The sequence below is a fragment of the Mastomys coucha genome, unplaced genomic scaffold (genome assembly GCF_008632895.1).
Source record: "Mastomys coucha isolate ucsf_1 unplaced genomic scaffold, UCSF_Mcou_1 pScaffold5, whole genome shotgun sequence".
Taxonomy (NCBI): Eukaryota; Metazoa; Chordata; class Mammalia; order Rodentia; family Muridae; genus Mastomys; species Mastomys coucha.
Window position 1 is genome coordinate 65,247,602 of NW_022196911.1, and position 13,734 is coordinate 65,261,335.

Below are 13,734 nucleotides of genomic sequence, written 5' to 3' on the forward strand. Positions count from 1 at the left end.
CCCTCCTGGTCTCAGAGGACCCTGTCCTAGCCCGACCTGTTTCGGCCTGCAGCCCACGCGAAGTCGTCGGTGCCACTTCCCGCTCATGTGGGCCCCCGCGGGCTGCCCACGCCAGTCCCCCAGTTCCCGGTTCCGCTGGGCTTTCCCTTCTCTGGGGGTGGCTTTCTGAGCCACCCACTCCGTGCTCATCTCTGCAGCCTCTCCTGCCGCTCGGGGCCCCCATTCCCCCTCCCTGCGGCGGGGGGCTGCCCCCGGGGGGCTGGCGGAGCTGGGCCGCGGGGGCCCCGGGGCCGGCGGTGCCGGGGTCATCGGGATGATGCGGACGCAGTGTCTGCTGGGGCTGCGCACGTTCGTGGCCTTCGCCGCCAAGCTCTGGAGCTTCTTTATTTACCTTTTGCGGAGGCAGATCCGCACGGTGAGTTTGCGTGGCTGCTGGCAGTGGCGGGGTCCTCTGTCCGCGGTGCTCACGGAAATGTGGATAGTGTTGGGCCTCTGTTTTGGGCCTAGGAAGGGAGCCTTGGCCAGAGCTTTACCCGCTGGAGAAGTAGGACACCTTTAAGCAGGGTTTAGACCTTAATAAAGAACCACGATTTTTAGTGGGTTTGGTTTCTTTTTTTAAATCTGCCTAAATGGGATAGGATTTGGCAGTTCTTGGGAGCTAGCATGGTGCTCTCCTTAAGAAAGCTAGAGTTGTTGCTAAAGAAAGAAGAGGCGGGGAACACCTGTTTGCTGATAACCAGAACTGTTGATATGGGCTTTGGAAAGACCCTCCCTTTGAAAGTCAGACTCCCTTGTCAGTGGTGCGGGTGGGTAGGAAAGCATATGTAGCAGGGATGAGAACTTGGGGAAAAGCCTTGGGACTGAAGGAACTCCTCCAAGAAGGCTCTGGAAATCTCTAGCGTGTGTATAGGGGCTTGTTCAGACCCTGGGTCAGAAGAAGATGCTTTTCCAATAGGCATCTTTAGTTGTCAGAGGCAGCACATTAAAGTCGGGTGTCTCATTAGAGGAGCTGGCTGTTAGCTGGAGGGAGAGCTTGCATCTGAAGGTGGGCATGTTTCCCCAGGAGACTCTAGCAATTATGAAGGGATACTTGGAGTGTAGAGACGGTTTGAATGAACCCAAGCATCTCTGTGTTCTCTCCCTCAAGCTTTTCACCAAAGTAAAAATTATTTCAGCTACCTTACTTCTTAATGAATATGCCCTCATCGGTTCATCACCTCTGGAGTAAATCTCCTGAAGTCAGATTCTGGGGGAAATGACTGAGCTGCACGTAAGCTTTGGCAGCCTAGGTCAAGAGAATTCCCAGAAGGATCTTGGTGGTCCTGGTAGAAGACTTGACTGAATGGCTTGGACTTGTCTTCATTCTCTAGCAGTCTGTTTTTTTTTTTTTTTTCTCTCACTTCCTGCTTTAGGTTGAGGATGTTTCTGAGTGGTGGTTATAAGCACTTCTCTCCTAAGATAAGATAGGATCCACTCAGGGTGTGTGAGGCTGACCAGGTGTGGTTCTAATTCCTGTGATTTTCTTTATGCACCGACCTCTCATCCTTTCTGACCTTGCCTTGAGAATCCTTCCTCTTCTCACAGCTCTTTTTTTTTTTTTTTTTCCTCTTGAGTGTAGGGAGCAGTGCTCCTCTCTAGCCCAACTACTGGAAGACTAGTTACTTCCTAAACTGCCCTCTTCTGTAAGTCACCCACCCCACAGCCTTTTGTCCTCCCTTCCCTTCCAGTCTGGTTTCTTCCCCACGCCCTCTCTGGCAGAAACTTGGAGCATTCCCTACATGCCCAGCATGTGCAACCGGAGATAGCAGGGCAGGACACCCGAGCTGTTTCAGCCCTCATCCCAGGCTCAGGGAGAAAAGAAGGGCAGATGCTTGGGATTAAAGAAGAGTGGGCCTTTTGGTTTTCAAGCAGGCAGTATGTGGCTTGGGGCCTAGGAATGGACTGAAAAGCATTTGTATGTTAGAAGAAAAGAGCAGAGGAAGGAAATGCCAGGCTTTGCCTAGAAGCTCTGGGGATCAGAAAACGGCTTCTGGAGAAGCCTTGGAGAAGCTGAGCTGGAAAGCTCGAGGTGATGCTGTCCCTGACCCTTTCCCACCTTTCTGCCACAGTCCTCACCTTACCCTGGCCTTCTCTCTAGCCTGCCAGCTTGGCAAGTAGAATTTTTTTTTTAATGTTTTCTACATTTCCTTGGGCACCAGGATAAAGAGGCTCTTCAGAGATCCACTACAACTTGTGACTTGGCTAGTAGAAACAGAAGCGGACAGGTGGCTGGTTAAAATAGTCCTAGTGGCCCCTAGCCAGAGGAACTTAGCTGACCTGCCACCCTCTGCATTCCCTCTGCTACTGTTCCACTCTGATCCCAGGACTTCCTTTCCTGATTCCTACTCTCTGACCACTGAGAGTCTGAGGTGCTTGGTTCGCAATGAGAGATGACAAGAGGCACCAATGAAGCACCCTTGAGGTGAAGGAGCCGTGGCACTGTGTGTCTCTTTCTTGTTCAGCTTAGCAGGATAATATCACACTAAGAGATACTCTGCTCTTAGGTCATTATCTTTGCTACAGTCTTTGAGGCCCTGGAAGACTAGGCATGACTGAAGGAATTCATGTTCTCATGGAGGTTTCATTTTAACTAAGTTAACTAAGGGGATAAGTTGAGCTGTGCAGTCCTTGGCATGGAGGTCTTTAATCCTTGTTACCTGTTTCATTGTTCTTTAAACAAGGATAATGACAGTATTACTAGGATTTTGTTTTGTTTTCATGGTGCTGGGAACTGAACCTAGATTGAACCTGTCTATTAGATAAATGTCCTACTACTGAACTTTACCTGGATCCCTATTAGGATTATGTATGAGGTTCTCATCATATATATGATAAATGTTCACAATTAGCTGTTATTGTAATTAGGAGGCTTTCCTTTGAAGGGATTCTAATTCTCATCTCTTGTTATTCTTAGGTAATTCAGTATCAAACTGTTCGATATGATATCCTTCCCTTATCTCCTTTGTCCCGGAATCGACTAGGTGAGTATGTCAGATAGGAGATCTGGAAGGTGAAGCAGGGCTTTGGGCTAGAGGTCAGTTGGTGTTCTACCTTCCCATTGTGGTTCAGCCCAGGTGAAGAGGAAGATCCTGGTGCTTGATCTGGATGAAACCCTTATTCACTCTCACCACGATGGGGTCCTGAGGCCTACAGTGAGACCTGGAACACCTCCCGATTTTATCCTCAAGGTGTGTGGAGATTATGGAATGTCTGTGTCTCTCATTGTGTCCAGACATAAACTCTCTTTCCTAGGCTTAGGGTTAGGGCTTTGCAAGACCTGGCGCGGCGCCAGCCAGAAGGATTAGCAGGTAGTGGGCATGGGGCAGGGTCAGTGTGGTGGCACGTAGGAGTTCCCTCACCTCTTCCCTGTTCCTCTGCAGGTGGTAATAGACAAACATCCTGTCCGGTTTTTTGTACATAAGAGACCCCATGTGGATTTCTTCTTAGAAGTGGTGAGTGTGCATGAGCTAACGAGGGCCCCCTGATGAAAGGATGGTTGTAGAGTTGTAGGTGCTTAGGGGATCCGGAGGAGAGGGTGAGAAGTTGGTATAGTAGTTGGGGTTCTCTAGAGGAACAGAGCCAACAGGTTATAAATATATCAATATATATGTTTCAGCTTATATTAAAATAGTAACAAGTTGTCTCATACCTGAGAGATTGAGAACCTAGTAGGTGCACAGGCCTCGAACTGGGTGGCTCAGTGCTGGGAGCAGCCCCGCAACGTCTGCCTTGTGGTGGAGAGGCTGACAGTGTGGTAGTTGCTCAGTCCATGAAGCCGATGCTGAAAACCTGGAAGGTTCCTGAAGTGCTGCTGGTCCTTAGTTAATGATAGGTGCCTAGAAATGCTGCGTGTGATGTCAGTGAAGGGAGCAGCTGCAGCAGCACGATGCATCAACACAGGCAAGAGGGACGGTCAGGTGAGGGATAGGCAAACAGGCCTTCTATCATGCCTTCCTACCTGGGCTGCTACCAGAAGTGTCTACCAGTGCTCGAGGGCTCTTCCACCTCAGTTAGGGCAGCGAGGGCAGTTCTTCTGTTGAGCTCCCTATTTGGTGGTTCTAACTTGTGGCAAGTTGACATTAAAACTAAACATCACAATCCATCTTTTGTCACTTGAGAAATTAACACATTACTTTAAAAACGATAATCTTGGGCAGAAGGGATGGCTCAGTGCTGGGTAGTACTTGTTGCTCATTCAGAGGGCCTGATGCTGTATATAAGTGACCACATCAGATAGCCCATGACTACTTGTAAATCCAGCTCCAAGGCTCTCATGCCTGTGGCCTCCATGGGTACATGCACATTCACATAAACATAAAAAAAAAAAATTAAAACCAAAAATCAAAAGTCATAACTTTATGCAGGACATATACATATATATATATAAATAAATGAACTTTAAAAATTATAAACTTTATTCCCTAAGTCTCATATTCACTTAATAACATAAAGTAAAACTTTAAAAGTCCCACAGTCTTCAAAAAATTCAAGCTAGGAAAAAAATTCAAGCTAGGAGGTGGTTGATGCTGCATACCTTAATTCTGGAGGCAGAACTTGGGAGGCAGATCTCTGAATCTCTGAGTTCAAGGCCAGCCTAGTCCACAGAGTAAGTTCCAGGACAGCCAGGATTACACAGAGAAACTCAGTCTTGGAGAAAAAAGAAGTTTAAGGCCTCTAAAATATTCAGAGTCTTCCTGGAAAATCAAGTTACTTTCTTATTCCAAGAGGGAAAAACCAGGGTAGTTGCAGTCAGATCATAGCAAACCCGCATCTGCTCCTGCAGACCAAATCCTTAGTGTCTGATAAAGAACTTGGGCAGCATCACTTCTCCAGTTCTGCCAGTGGTAGCACAAACAGCTTGTCTCATAGGCACAGGCCAGCTGTGTTCCACATCTGTCAGCATTTTCCACAGTCATCCCATGATTCTATGCTAAGATCTCTGCTGCAACTGAGGTGGCGAGCTTACCAGTTGCCTCCTAGCTTCATTTCAGGGACTCTGACTTTGTCCTGGCAACAAGCCTTAGCTTTCTTCCTGATCGTTCAGTCCTGAGGTTTCCATTTAATTGAGGCTGTACCTTCATCAGTGGCCTCTACTGCCCTTTCATAGTGCCAAGCTTCAACTTTCCCTAGGACCCCTCTAATTCTGGAGCCTTCATACCTCCAAAACAAGTAGTACCATGTGGGACTTTGAAACACATAGCAAGTTTGGCTGCTACCTTTAGATTTAGTCTTAACTCCTTCTAGACCATAACTTCTGTATGCCAACTCTGAGGAAATAGTTTCTAGGAGATTTCAGCTCAGTGATGTTGGTCTCTTTCTTAATCAAGTGATTCTTCAGCCCTAGCTAACCAGCATCCATTGTCCCATGAAAGCACAGGTTTCTCTTCCACAGACTTGTTATGTTGTTGTTTGAGACAGGGTCTCTCTATGTAGTCCTGGCTGTCCTGGAACTCACTCTGTAGACCAGGCTGGCCTCCAACTCACAGAGATCCACCTGTCTCTGCCTCTCTAGTGCTGAGATTAAAGGTGTGCTCCATCATGCTTGACTTTGATCCATAGATTTCTTTTTATTCAAGAGTTGTTTTTGTTATTTTGTTTTTTAAAGTTTTATGTATGTGTGTGAGCACTTGCATGTATGTCTGTCTACCATGGGCATACCTGATGTCCACAGAGGCCTGGCGATGGATCACATAGACCTGGAGGTGCAAGCAATTAGTTGCTGCCTGATGTGGGTGCTGTGTCCCACAAAGTCTTAATCCAGAATATTACAGTAACTGTTCTGGTAGTCTTGGTTTCCCTCTGAAACTTTACAATCCAAGCTACCATTGTCTGCATAGTTCTCAGCATTATCTTCTTCTTCTTCTTCTTCTTCTTTTTTTTTTTTTGGCAGCCACCACTGCCTGGCCTCAGCATTATCTTCTAAGCTCTCCCAGAACAGCCTACAAAGCAATAAGGATTCAGTGCGCTGGGCGGTGGTGGCGAATGCCTTTAATCCCAGCACTTGGGAGGCAGAAGCAGGCAGATTTCTGAGTTAGAGGCCAGCTTGATCTACATAGTGAGTTTCAGGAGAGCCTGGGCTATACAGAAAAACCCTGTCCCAAAAAAAAAAAAAAAAAAGAAGAAGTATTCAGTGGTTGGTTTCTTCGGCTCAAAAGTTTGAAATGCTTCCGTAATCCTCTCCCAAATCAGCATGGTCTGGCCTGTCGCAGCAAGGCCCCATTTCCTGCCAATTTGTAGTAGGGTTTTCTATAGGAGCAGAATTGATTAGATGAATATGTATTAAAAGATGTATTCAGTTTACATTAAAATAGTAATGAGTTGTACACCCGATAGGCTGAGGACCTAGTATGTGCTGTGTCCTGGTTGGAGAGGTGGGTGACTTGATAATTGCTTAGTCCACCGAGGGCAGTGCTACCCCTGGGTGGATTGTCACGAGTTGTGTAAGAAAGCAAGCCAGTAAGCAGCATTCCTCTGTGGTCTCTACTAGTTCCTACATCCAAGGTCCCTGCCTTGACTTCTGCTTTGACTTCCTGACTTCCTTCAGTGATGGAATGTGACCTGGGAGTTATAAGATGAAATAAACCCTTTCCTCCACAAGTTGGTTTTGGTCAGTGTTTAGTTATAACAACAGAAAGGCAAACTAGGACAGTGGGTAAGGAGAGGCTGTGGGGAGGACAGGCAAGGGAATGGCTTTCAGTAGCTGGGGTTACAGTGATGCAGTTCTATTCTTTCACAGGCATCCTGACCTTTAAGTTTTTATTTCTAAATCTTAAGGGCCTTGGTTGTCTCAGACACTGAGCATGGAAGTTTGGTAGGGAGTTCAAATGTCTTGTGTTTTCACAGACATTTGGTGTTACTTGAAGGCTGAAAGGGCTAAGCTGAAAAAGAACCATTATATCTAAATGTTGGTTAGTTTGTATAACACTGTATTCCTCTCCAACCTACTTCAGGTAAGCCAGTGGTATGAGCTTGTGGTGTTCACAGCAAGCATGGAAATTTATGGCTCTGCTGTGGCAGATAAACTGGACAATAGCAGAAGCATTCTTAAGAGGAGATACTACAGACAGGTAAGGATCAGGTTTGAGAGGCAGGGTACCCATTGGGAGGTAGGAGTGGGGATGAGGGGGCCGTGTGCTACATAGTCCTCTGTTTTCAGCACTGCACTTTGGAGTTGGGCAGCTACATCAAAGACCTCTCTGTGGTCCACAGTGACCTTTCTAGCATCGTGATCCTGGATAACTCCCCCGGGGCTTACAGGAGCCACCCAGGTATGGGAAAAGGTCTGTCAGGACCAGGACATACTTCTAAGGACATTTTAGTTTGGGTTTTGTTTCTGAGACAGGGTCTTCTTATATCACCCAGGCTGGCTTGGCCTGACTTTGTCTTAGTGGTTCTGGGGGTGAAACCCAGGACCTCACACAAATCCTAGGCAAGCATTATACTATTTAGCTATACCTCTAACTCCTTGAGAGGTTGAATACAAGGAGCTAGGGGGCAGAAGAGTTGGGTCCTAGTCCAGAGTTTGGGTTCCCTACTGTACTACAGATCTGAATGTAAGTTGTTTCTCTACTTTAAATGTAAATAAGTATCCACTCTTATGTGTCCATTTTATAAATAGGACTTCTCTATCAAATTCACTTCAAGTGAGGCATGGGGTAGTTTGACTAGAACCCTTGCCTCAAACTATTGTGAAATATATTAATTGGCTTTGACACTTGAGGAAAAAGAAGGGTTTTAGGTGGTTGAAGACTTTTGGTGGGTAAAAATATGGAATTTTAAGTAATAATATTCAGGAAAATCTCACAGGCTCTTCTGAATTCTTTGCCTTTTCTCAATTTTAACTTTACCTACTCCAGACAATGCCATCCCCATCAAATCCTGGTTCAGTGACCCCAGTGACACAGCCCTTCTCAACCTTCTCCCAATGCTGGATGCCCTCAGGTAAGGGAAGTGGCCTGGAGGCTGTAGGTCTTTTTTTTTTTTTTTTTGAGACACATTCTTTTTATGTAGCCCATGCTGGCTTGGAATATGCTTCTTGGAACTTGGTTTAGCTTCTCAAGTGCTGTGATTACAGGAGTACACTACCCAAACTGGCAACACTTGGGTTGCCAAGGGAAAGAGGTGGGGGAGATTTAATAATTGAAAAAAAAAAGTCATTCAGAACTTAAGTGTTTGGGCCAGGTCTTCTTACTCCAGTGCTCATTGTGTGTAGCCTTTGGCTTCTATCAATTGAACTTGTGACACTGTGTAAAAGTGGTATCGAGTTCTGTCCTGTCCAGTGAGACTCTGTTGTGCTAGTGTTGAGGGTATCAACTGTAAGGTATGCCACCAATGCAAGTTACTGTCATTTCAGGTTCACTGCTGATGTCCGATCGGTGCTGAGCCGAAACCTTCACCAACATAGGCTCTGGTGACAGCTGCTCCCCCTCCACCTGAGTTGGGGTGGAGGGGAAAGGGAGGGAGAGCTCTTGGGATGGCATCTGTTGCCCTGTCCAATGTGAGGACTGCCTGGGCAGAGTCTGCCCCTCCCACCCCTCTCTGCCCTGGGAGCCCTACACTCCGATTACGGAGTCTGGATGGACACATGGGCCAGACTGTGAAGCAGCCTCACTCTTTGTGTTCACACTCCGTGGAAATGCCAGATTGGGACAGGCGAAGGCCTAGAGGAGCCGAAACGGTCTGGTGAAGAGGCAGGACTGGCCAGAGTGACAGACATATCCCAGAGGCTCAAAAGAAGCCAATTCAACTTTGTTGTGATTTGATTTTTTAAAAACTCTTATACAAAACTGATCTAATTCTTCACTCCTGCTCCAAGGGCTGGGCTGTGGGTGGGGACTGGGATTTTGGGCCACTGGATCTTCCTCAGACTTGTCCCTCCCTTACTTTTCCTCTTTTTTTTCTTTCCCCTATACCCCGATACCTGTAATCAGCTCCTTTCTTCCTTCCTCTTTTAAACCATGCATTATAACTTTGAAACCAAAGCTGCCCTAGACCCTTCTCTGATGTTTTTGGAAGTGGACATCTGCTCTGCCCCTGAAGCAGAGGGGGAAGATGCTGTTTAGAGTTGTGGGGAAGTGGAATTCAGTACAGGGATAAAGTAGTTTTTGTCAGTGATTGGCAGGAAAGGCCCCACCGACTGGATGGAGTCCCTGGTGGTCAGTGGACGAGCAACTTCAAAGTAAGATATAGAAGGCTGAAGAGTTGGAAAAATCTAGAACCCTCGAAGCGCATATAGCTGGAGAAAGGCTGGGCTTGTCTGGGAAGTTGACGTGGACAGGCTGAGAGGGCGCTGCCTAGGAGCTGTTGGCACTCCAGCAGTAACTCGGGGCGGAACCCTCTTTCCTGGCACCTCCTCTCCAGAGCCGGGCCTACTTTCCGGCACCCGCCACGTGATTCTCCGCCCTTTCCTGAGGTCACATGATTTTATCTACAACACTCCGAAATGTGTTCCTCCGCTCTGGTGTAGTCCTTGTCTTTGGGACTTGCAGTTTCTATTGGTCCACATAAGCCTGAGCCTTGAGCATTCCCTGTGTGTCTGCAAACCTCTCTATACTTTCTGTCTTATGGTGTCCGTATCCACATCTTGGGTACTACTTTGTTTTGGTGTCAACGGCCACCTTCAGCGTAGCAACACGTTTCATGCATACCTAGATTTGTAATTGTCTGCTTTTCCCCAACGTAATTTCCGAGAACTGCAGACCTAAATCTCATGACTGCCACTTGGTACCAGTTTCGTCCTCGACTTTGTACTGTGGGGAGACCTGGGAAAGGGTTTTCGGTTGACTTGAAACGACAGCGACCTTATCTACGATGTCAAATGCGTAATCCACAAATTGATTCCAAAGCAGTTACGCAGGAGGCGTAAGAGAGCCAGGCTGCGGGTTGCGCTAGAAAGCTGAGCTAGTGGCGTATGTCAGCAGGCGGGGCCGGTCCAGACGGTCGGGGGCGGGGTTGGTGAATAGGGAAGTGGCGCAATTCGTGGATCGCTCCGCTGAGTCTGTTCGTCGAAGCCTCCTCCGCCGCCGCCCCCTGTCCCGGCCCCCCCCCTGGGTTCCCTCAGCCCAGCTCGGTCCAGCCCGGTTCTCGGGAGAATGAAGTTCGTGTACAAAGAGGAGCATCCGTTCGAGAAGCGCCGCTCTGAGGGCGAGAAAATCCGAAAGAAATACCCAGACCGGGTTCCGGTAAGGACAGTAGCCAGGGCCGAGGCTAGCGTCGCTGACGCTGTCGCCACAGGCTATGCTTGAGTCTGGGAAAGCCGAGGTCAGGCTCCAGTCTGTCGTGAGGTTAGAACTCTGTTGTCTCTGGTACCAGAGGTCTCTCACCTGAAGTAGAGCTGGGACTAACATGTGGACAGGAAAGAGAGACCTGGGCATTTCTCAGAATGGAGGCCTTAGTGAGCTTGACAACCCAGAGTTTCCATGGCCATCCTCCCAGCTAGCTAGGTTTAAGGTAGATTTTTGACCCAAGCAAGTCATCCTATATTCTCTGACGAAAATAGTTATTGTGATGCGCTGTTCTGGGATCAATTCTCAATATTTAGATAAGCCAGTGAAACCAGAATCTCAGGACCTAATGCCATGTGCACAACGTATATAAGGATATCGAGAAATGAGATTGTAATAGGTTTCAATACAAGGGAATATTGTACCACGAGTTCTTCATTGATATAGCTGTATTTTTTAAAGCACATCTTCTTATTCTTACCTTCCTCTTATCAGGTGATAGTGGAAAAAGCCCCCAAAGCTCGGATAGGAGACCTGGACAAAAAGAAATACCTGGTGCCTTCTGATCTTACAGGTGGGAGCTTGACCCACGGTGCATGTTTCTTTCTGTGGGCGGGCCTGCCAACCCCGTGGCAGGAGGCTTCAGCTGGCAGCTGTTTTCTGGAGGCACCTATGACCTCTGACTTCTTGCATCTCCTGTTTTTGGCAGTTGGTCAATTCTACTTCTTGATCCGGAAGCGGATTCACCTCCGTGCTGAAGACGCCTTGTTTTTCTTCGTCAACAATGTCATTCCACCCACCAGTGCCACGATGGGTCAGCTGTACCAGGTAGAGTGCCTCGGAAGGAATGGGAGCAGTTCCTGCTGGCTCGCTAGCTTTTTTTATTTTTATTTTTTTATTTTTTTTATTTTTGAGACCTGGTTTCACTGTGTAATCCTGGCTGTCCTGGAACTCACTCTGTAGACCAGGCTGCCCTCGAACTGAGAAATCTACCTGCCTCTGCCTCCCAAGTGCTGGAATTAAAGGCGAGGCGTGCACCACCTCTGCCTGGCCTTACTAGCTTTAAATATTAATATAGTCCTAGGTTGGGATCTTAATAGTGCTGGGAGTAGAGAAGAGCCTGACCTGGTGGACTTGTCTTGACTTACTACCTAAGTAAGTCTCTTTCCCTAGAGTGTCCAAGAGTCCCAGATGTCAAGGAATAGATTGAATCTGAGGAGTGTTTTTTTGTTGTTGTTATTGTTTTTTGTTCTTTTTCTTTCGGAGACAGGGTTTCTCTGTGTAACCCTGGCTGCCCTGGAAGTCCCTCTGTAAACCAGGCTGACCTCTGAACTCCCAGCGATTCACTTTCTTCTGCCTCCCTAGGGTTGGGCTTAACAAAAGGTGTGTGCCACCACTGTCCTAAACTTGACACGTAGGCCAGGCTGCCTCAGACTTCCGAGATCTTCCTGCTTCTGCCTCTTGAGTGCTGATATTAAAGGTTGTAAGTCCCCATCCTGAATAACAACTGCATAGTGGTACACACCTTTGATCCTTTAAGTCCAAAGCACAGCTGCTTCTGCACACAGTTTTAATCCTATCACTGGGAGTCAGAAGCTGGTGGATCTCTTGGAGTTTGAGGCTATCCTGATGAGTTAGAGATACTTAGTGAGACCCTGTCTCAAAAAAATAAAAATAAGGGCTGGGCAGTGGTGGCACACGCCTCTAATCCTAGCACTTGGGAGGCAGAGGCAGGCGGATTTCTGAGTTCAGGGCCAGCCTGGTCTACAGAGTGAGTTCCAGGACAACCAAGGCTACACAGAGAAACCCTGTCTCGAAAAAAACCAAAATCAAAAAACCAAAATAAAAACTCCCAAACAACCTAAAACAAACAAACAAACAAAAAAAAAACCCCAAAATAATAAAAATAAAACAAATCAAAAACAATTCCCGCAAATTAAAAACCCACAAAACTACTGAATGTGGGGCATGATCATGCACAGCTTCAGTCCTAGCACTGTGGGAGCAGAGGAAGGTAGATCTCTTGAGTTCCAGGCCTCTACGCAGGGAGTTCCAGGGCAGCCAGAGCTACATAATAAGACCCTATCTCAAAAGCAAAAACCTCTAAAAGATACCTTCCCACCACGTCCCCCCCAACTTAAAAAAACACTTATGAGGCTGAGGCAGTAGTATCAAGTTGGAAGTTGTTGGCTGTATAGTATAGTGAGTTTTAGGTCAGCCTCTTTCTATTTTGTTTTTTTCTTTTTTGAGACAGGGTCTCTCTGTGTAACAGCCGTAGTTGTCCTGGAGCTCACTCTGTAGACCAGGCTGGTTTCTAACTCACAGAGTTCTGCCTCTCTCTGCCTCCTGAGCACTGGGATTAGAGGTGTGCACCACCACCACCCATTCAGGGTCAACCTTTCTTAAAGGAGATAGGCTTTTCTTTTATTCCTTCTGTACTAGGGACCATGTTTAGTGCCTACAGTTGCTTACAGATGATCTGTATCTTCAGGTCTATTTTGAGTCAGGTTCTTAAGTTGCCTTGATGGCCCTGAATTTTTGGCCCTTTCCTGCATCTGGAATTACCAGGCAATGCTTAAAATGATTTTTTTTTTTTTTGGTTTTTCAAGACAGGGTTTCTTTGTGTAGCCCTGGCTGTCTTGGAACTCACTCTGTAGACCAAGCTGGCCTCGAACTCAAAAATCCGCCTGCCTCTGCCTCCCAAGTGCTGGGATTAAAGGCATGTGCTACCACCGCCCAGCTTTAAAATGATTCCTGAGGAATGAATTGGTGGTAAATGGTTTGCGTGACGAATTGCTTTAATCCCCCTTTTTGCATTTCCTTCAGGAACACCATGAAGAAGACTTCTTTCTATACATTGCCTACAGTGATGAAAGTGTCTACGGTCTGTGAAGCTGCTGTACCTGAGGTGGGGGGTTCCATTCTACAAAGAGAGGTGGCACTCCTTCCTTGACATCCAGTTCCTCCTTCAGGCTCAAACACCATCTCCTTTCTTCAGGACCTGCACTTAATGTTTGAGGCTGTCTCTCCAGTGCCTCTCAGTAGGAGGAGTAATGGTAGACACAGCCTCTGTACATCTCTCTTCTCCCCTTGTTTACCCTCCATTCCCACTCTGCTTTAGACTTCCTGATTGTCAATCTCTGTCACATCCGATGATTGTTTTGGTTTCTATTCCCTTTCTAACTGCCCATCGGGCTCACAACCCCAATAATCCCTTCCTTTCACTACCTTCTTTTTGGGGGGTAGATGGAAGGGATTGACATTGGGTGGGGGAGGTAGGAGGCACATCAATAAAGAGGAAACCACTGAGCTGAATTGAATTTGTGCTGTGTCATTCCACCTCCTGAGTTTTTTGGTTTTTGGTTTTTTTTTTTTTTTTTTTTTTTTTTTTTTTTTTTTTTTTTTTTTTTTTTGGTTTTTCAAGACAGGGTTTCTCTGTGTAGCCCTGGCTGTCCTGGAGCTCACTCTGTAG

The 13,734-nt window shown here is 47.0% G+C and overlaps 3 protein-coding genes across 3 annotated transcripts in view; 2 read left to right on the forward strand and 1 right to left on the reverse strand.

Moving 5' to 3' along the window:
* The window catches only part of Elp5 (elongator acetyltransferase complex subunit 5), a 12,651-nt gene extending 12,514 nt beyond the window's left edge, over positions 1–137 (reverse strand). Inside the window, exon 1 of the mRNA XM_031351422.1 lies at positions 37–137. The gene's annotated coding sequence lies outside the window, so the exon portion shown is untranslated. The remainder of the gene's footprint in view (positions 1–36) is intronic.
* Ctdnep1 (CTD nuclear envelope phosphatase 1) lies at positions 1–9,020 on the forward strand. Its single transcript, XM_031351423.1, has 8 exons — positions 1–415; positions 2,954–3,020; positions 3,109–3,227; positions 3,420–3,491; positions 6,990–7,106; positions 7,196–7,307; positions 7,896–7,980; positions 8,393–9,020. The coding sequence occupies exons 1-8, from the start codon at positions 314–316 to the stop codon at positions 8,451–8,453; spliced, it is 735 nt and encodes a 244-aa protein (XP_031207283.1). The 5' UTR covers positions 1–313; the 3' UTR covers positions 8,454–9,020.
* A 757-nt stretch (positions 9,021–9,777) lies between these two features.
* Positions 9,778–13,577, forward strand: Gabarap (GABA type A receptor-associated protein). Its single transcript, XM_031351427.1, has 4 exons — positions 9,778–10,220; positions 10,758–10,836; positions 10,972–11,090; positions 13,089–13,577. Exons 1-4 carry the CDS (start codon positions 10,131–10,133, stop codon positions 13,152–13,154), a joined length of 354 nt encoding a protein of 117 aa, XP_031207287.1. The 5' UTR covers positions 9,778–10,130; the 3' UTR covers positions 13,155–13,577.
* The last annotated feature ends 157 nt before the right edge of the window (positions 13,578–13,734 follow it).